Source organism: Mustela nivalis (genome assembly GCF_964662115.1).
Source record: "Mustela nivalis genome assembly, chromosome: 5".
Taxonomy (NCBI): domain Eukaryota; kingdom Metazoa; phylum Chordata; class Mammalia; order Carnivora; family Mustelidae; genus Mustela; species Mustela nivalis.
The window spans coordinates 134,549,495-134,556,091 of NC_139024.1; the positions used below are offsets into that span (position 1 = coordinate 134,549,495).

A 6,597-nucleotide genomic window follows, 5' to 3' on the forward strand; every position below is an offset into this window, starting at 1 on the left:
AGAAAATTATAGGCAACATGTTTGTGTTCGGTTTGCTAAACACAAAGGTGGGCAAATTACAGTCCATGGGCCAGTGAGTGTGTTTGTAAATAATGTTTTATTGGATTAAGCCATGCCCATTTGTTTCTGTTCTGTCTGTGGCTCATCTTGTGCCACAATAGCAGAAATGAGTACTTGTATTAGGTACCATATGGCTCAGGAGCCTAAAATATTTACTACTTTGCCCTTTAAGAAAAAGTTTGCTGACCCTGGCTTAAAGAAAATAATTGAAAAAGTTAAGCTGGAAGTAATCAGGAAGTATATAGAAGAGAAAAAGGAAATCAGTCCAGAAACTGAAGCCACCTTAGCAACAAAATTTAAAATAAATGTTACTGAAAACAGGTGAACAAGCAGGAAGAAACCACATAAAATAATATGGAGAAGACCAAGCATAAAAATAATTAGATGGAGTATAACAGGCATAGAAGGCAGAAGAAAAGAGATACAACATGAGCATAATTGGTACACCTGGAAAGAAATGGAACAATAAAAGAGGGAAATACACTAAAAGATTCATAGAAGAAATAAGTACTTAACTTGAATCTGCATATGGTATGCCAGAAAAGTTCATTTCCAAATGATTCACATAAGACTAGGGGCTTTTAGGCTTTCAGTTCTCATCCAAGGATGAGGAAAACTAACCTCAGCCTTGGAATTTATAGATTGGTGTATGTGGCTGGAAGAAAAACACAAAGAGCAGGGCAGATTTTGACATAGCCTTTTTCTTTTGGTGCATATCAACCTAGAATAATACATTAACACCAAAAGTAAGAAGTAAAAGCTCTGTCACTTTCTAAATTGTGTTCTGTTGTTCTTATTAATTTATTATATAATGATTCTTTTCCTCCTTAGAAACTCAGGATCTTTAAAATGAAGATGAAGGACTCTTTATCAAATGAATCCACAAACCACAGTACATTTGGCCATGAAGAAAATTAATAGATTAAAAAGTCCTTAAGACCAGCCCCTGGTTTTATGCTAGATGGTTTTCTTGATATTGTTTTATTTATATAATCATATGGCACCTGTTTCCCAACTATGTCATAGTAAGAGGGAGTATCCCCTGCTAACCCTCAGAACTACATATGTTGGTACTGCAAAGCATAAGGCCTGATCTAGTGCAAGACTACTTGAAGTCCTGACCTAAACTGTGCATACCAGGCTGTTATCATGAAAACAGCTACTGAACAAAGTTTAAAGACAAAATGTATGTGATTGGAACCCCAGCTGGCATTTTTTAATCAGGAATTTTAATATCCATTTTTTCAAATTCCTATGATTTTTATTAGAATTATTTCATAGACCTTCTACCCTAATATATAGACTAATTATATGTTAATTAATCTATATATAGAATCATTAGATAATAAATTAATAAAAACATTGAAAAATCTTTTAAGATTTTTGTGACAGTAGCACATAAAGCACAAAGCACAGGGCTGAAAAAGCAGCAGTCAAATAAACATAGTTAAACATAACCTTGATTAACAAATCTTGTTATTCATGGATGACAGCTCAGTTAATAAGTGTTTGTGGCTTGGATACTGAACTGGAGGTTAATGGCGAGGTAGAAGCAATTGTAGAATCCAGATTTTTAAGACAAACACACATCACACCCCAAAAGGCATGCATGGAATCAGGTGTAGTTAGTCGGCTGTGGTGATGTACTTTGGGTGTTCTCCTTCACTGGTCCAGCTGTGAACAGCCTCCAGAGCTACCAAATCAAGGAGAGAGGAATGATCCTTCACTGCCTACTTCCGCGTTCATGACTTGAATGGCCAAAGAGTAGATTGTGGGGGGCAGTGTTTTCACTCAAATTTTCTACAGTTTTGACTTCTCTTAATTAGATTTAGAAAACAGATAGCTTCTATCTATAATTATACAGTTAGAAAAGAACGCATGTCCGAATTTAACTAATACACAGCCATCTACACTCGGCCTTCAGAGGTCAATGATATGGCCTCAGATTTCTTCTCTACTTCATGTACCTTAAAAGCAAAACGAATGTGAGACATGATTTGAAAACTGCACTTTTCATTTGCCATTAAGGGACATTTTTATGTTGAAAAATCTGAAGCCTTGGTACATTCCTTAACTGATTGTCTTTCCTCCCTGTGGGATGGATTAAAAAGCAGGAGATTTTTTTGTTTGCACTGGTGATCAGGTCACGGCAGAAAGTAAATAAGTATCAGAGGAAGTGGATAAGTCAGTCATATCCTTAAAGGGCACTGAAAGAATGTGGGAAGAACTCTCTTTTTTCTCCTTCATTCCCTGAGAGACAAAGAGAGAGGACTGACATCTAAAACATGTAACCTCAAAATTGTTTCTATAGTCAGAAGCCAAAGCCGAGTGGCGATTTGATCACAGATTGTGGCCTGGCTGTGTCATGGGTCATATGTTCAGCATGTGAACAGGAAGGTGAGAAGTGGTGAGCTTTTGCCTCAGTTGTGCCATCCATCAGAGAATAAATGGACCAAATCAACGTGTGCAGCTGTATAAGGAGGTGAATGGCTGAGTACTTCTCACACAGGGGCCTTTGTGTCCTGGACATGATCTAGCATTATGATGGGATGCACTGGGCCTCGGCTTTGTGGCAAATTACTAACCCATTATCACACCAGAACACAAGATCATTTATCTTCTAATCCAGAATGTCACCTGTTCTTCATTTACCAGTCAATAACCATTAATTATGCTCGGTGGAAATTTAAACAAAGCCCTTTCCCTCTGTTAAAACCAGTAAACTATTCAGTAATAACAAATAAATCTGGAGTTGTATATCCTTTCCCTTCCCATTCCCAGACTTGAGTCTGGTACAATATGAACTCTACAGGAAATGCCTAGAAATTGATAGGTCAAAGGCCACAGATAGTCTGATGGAAAAGAAAAGAGCAGATTCTTGGCACTCACTTTAGTGAAAGTGAGAGGCTCCTACGGATCCCCAAATTCCTGTTGGGGAACAAAACAAGTACCAGGGAACTTGTGCCCAGTGTTTAAAGTAATCCACCATTAACCAGTAATCATATTTTCTCCTTTTATTTTTAGCAATCCCTTGCTTTCTTTCACATGACTAAAAATATAATTTTTTCAAAACCATTCTAGCACAACATAGTGTTTCAAAAGAAATAAAATAAGCTGAGCAGTCCTGAAAGACCTATTTTAAATGTTATTTTTAGAATGGAAATTTGAGTAAAACACATGTAAGTGTATACACTAATCCCTCAGAAAAATGTTCAAATAGAAATCCTAGCCAGAAGCATAATTTAGTTTTTCCTAAAAACTTTGAAAGTATTTTTGAAGAAAGCCAAAACAAGTGTGTGTGTGTGTTCGTGCATGTGTGTGGGTGGGTGGGTGTGTGTGCGTGTGCGTACACTCAAGGGAGATGAGAGGGTCAGCTTAGCTGGGGAAGGGTGTCCAAAGGGCAGGCTCAGTCCCAATGAAGTCAACAATACTGTGTGCCATTGGTCACACGGAAACTCAGTGAGATAATATGAATTCATTCCAAGGACTAGACCTGGGGCTCTTGTGTGGGATCTGGAAGGAGTGGTCAGAGTTTCCAGACAGAGGAGAGAAGAGGGCATTCTAGGCCACAGGAACTGCACGTGCAAGACATGGAGACACAAGGAGCTAGCCCCCCACCAGATCTCTACTAATGCACATGTGCCTCAAGGCCCGCAACAAAAGACACCTCTGTGAGGACCTTAACAACAGAGGGTGTTGTCACAAGGCTTGGCCAGCAGACCTGGGCTGCATTTCAGACCCCAGAGCATTTTTAATAGTGGGCAAAAGCCCTGAGTTCAGGGAGGTACAAATATCTTGGAGACTCTGTGCTACATGGACTATCCCAATAAAGAGAACCTCTTGCATGTCCTGCCTTTTAAAAATGGATCAAGTATTATTATAAATACTAACCTTACTAGTGTGAATTTTTAAAGTGTTGTGACTCAGTTCATCAGCTGTGATCTCTTAATGCAAAATGACACCTGTAGATATTTTCATGAATGCCAGCAAAACTCCCTTCTAGCCGACACTTTGATTAATTACTTCTAAGTATGTCGCTGACCCCAATCTACTGCCATTGTCCCACCCAGTGTGCGTGCCTTGAAGCCACATAAAACTGTCAAAAGTCTCATCCTCCGTAAAACAAAAATAATATTGAAAAGTCTTATAATAGACCAAGAATACAAAATTTTCACAAGAAATAACTTTAAGTAAAAGATAAATATCTGGGTTTTTTTTAATTTTTTTAGAAGGGTGCCACCAATTCAAGTGAATAAAGAGGAATTAAATCTTTTTGGGTTACATCCTCTGAGAAAGAAGGTGCTCCACTGCCTTCAGCAGCTTGTCTTTCAGCTGATTCAATACCAATGAGGGAGATGCCAATCTGAACAGTTTTCTTTAGATATTGAACCAGAGTGTAATACACATAATGTTGGGGACTGTGTTCTAGTGAGGTGCCTGTTATTTTCACCTATTTTATTTTGAAAAGTGGATGAAAGTGATGGAAAAAAACAGTTGTCGCTGTTGTTGGAGGCTTGGATTTTTCTTAAAGAGGCATGCTGCAATCACATACAAGCTATACTTTTGTGGTTTTTAATCTACATCTTCAATCTGTATAACAAAATCATTAAAATTAATGCACAGTTCCAAACTATAGAAATGATAGGCCTGTGTGCTGCTGATAAAAGTTGTTATAACCTACTGGAGCAGGGCTGTGATCATTGCCACCAGTTTGTGTCTGAGACACGCAACCGCACTATTGCTCAGCTAGACTTCTTGTTCCTATTGAAAAAGTGCACCACTCTGAAGCACACACTGAGCACCTGACCTTGAAATGCTGCCTGATGAATCCTGAACTCTGGTACATTCTTATTACCACTCAAATAACTTTTTTAAAAGTGGCAGTACTGTTCATTACATAATTGTTTTCCCTTTAATGATTCTTGATTTACTTTGCTTTTTGATGTCAACACCCTGAAAATTTTCTAACTTTATTGTTAGGAAATTTGGTTCTACTTTTGAGGAAGATCATCTGTCTTCAAATGACTTTTCCTTACCTTTTGTCCATGATGTTAAGGAAAATTGGGCAATTCTTTGTAAGCTCTTCTTTTCTTAAATATACTATAGAAAGTTTATTTGCCAGAGATGGTTTTGAATGTCTTGTTCCTCTAAATTATAGCCCAAAGACCTGCTATGTGAGAATCAAGGTGCCTAAAACATGTCTTCCAGCCTATTGGTGGGAACTTCTGTGTCCCAGGCATCTATGCTGAGATGTTCCCCTGATGCTTCTGATGCTCATTAAAGTTGGAGAACCACTACTGTGATGTTGAGAATATTGTTTTAAATTTATGGTTATTTTCTAGCTGTGCGTGTCAACGTATTCAAACAAGGAGGCCGTTAGACTGAGGTGACATTTAATTCCTTAACAGCCTATGTAAGTGAACCAAAACCTAAGCCAGAGTGAGTGCACTCAAATCCAACAAAAGGAACCTTAGGAACAACCAATCACAAACAGTTACCTCTGCTTTTTCAAATAAGGCAACATGTAAACTATAGTCAATCACGTAATTCCTTTATTTTGCTTCAGTGTCTACTGTATGAAAACCCTACACCTAGTTCCTGTTGGTATAGCACTCTTAACCACCTTTGATTTAGTGCTGCCTTATTCAAATTTATGTATGTTCCCATAAAGTCTTGGGGGGGAAAATTAATATGCCTCAGTTTACCTTTTAGCAATGTCCATATCTAATTTTATTTTTTTACAGATTTTTTTATTCATTTGAGGGAGAGAGTGAGAGTGCACGTGTGGTGGGGATACAGAGGGAGAGGTAGAATTCTAAGCTGACTGCATGCTGGAGCATAGCCCGATGTGGGGCTTTATCTCAAGACCCCAACATCATGACCTGAATCAAAACCAAGGAAATTGGCTTAACCCACCATGCTACAACCCTCCAGTTACATGTTTTTGATACAATCATGTTTCTCAAGTGACAGGTGGATGCAACTTTAACTTGGATGTGCCTCTCTCTCTTTCTAGGCTATGTGGCTGATGTTGCAGAATGATGAGCCAGAGGATTTTGTCATAGCGACTGGGGAAGTCCATAGTGTTCGGGAATTTGTAGAGAAATCGTTTTTGCACATTGGAAAAACGATTGTGTAAGTATGAATTGATTTCCGGTCACATATCAGACACTTGATGGCAGGTTTGCATGTGTGCTTGCTCTTCCAACTTGGTTTTGTCTTTTTCCCCTTTTAGTCTCTTGTAGAGCAATACATGGAGTTTCAATATGAAACAGGGACTTTGTTCTGCATTACATCCAATCCCAGTTATATTTTATCTCTTTTTTTTTAAGTTTTTAATTTTTTTATTTTTAAATTTTTTCTATGGCTGACACATGGTTTACTGTGATTTAACTGTAGGTACTCCTACTCTTACTAGATCAATGTGATAATATTATATAATTGTTTTTAATATTTTCATCTATATTTTAAAATTTTGAAACAACAAAAAAACTGAGAGAGAAATTTCAAATCCATTACAAACAGTCTTCTTTTCTT

The 6,597-nt window shown here is 37.8% G+C and overlaps 1 protein-coding gene across 1 annotated transcript in view; it reads left to right on the forward strand.

Moving 5' to 3' along the window:
- LOC309864919 (GDP-mannose 4,6 dehydratase) overlaps positions 1–6,207 on the forward strand; it is a 511,379-nt gene extending 505,172 nt beyond the window's left edge. Inside the window, exon 8 of the mRNA XM_082730876.1 lies at positions 6,077–6,207. Coding sequence (XP_082587002.1) covers positions 6,077–6,199 — 123 coding nt within the window. The 3' untranslated portion in view covers positions 6,200–6,207. The remainder of the gene's footprint in view (positions 1–6,076) is intronic.
- Positions 6,208–6,597: the final 390 nt, after the last annotated feature.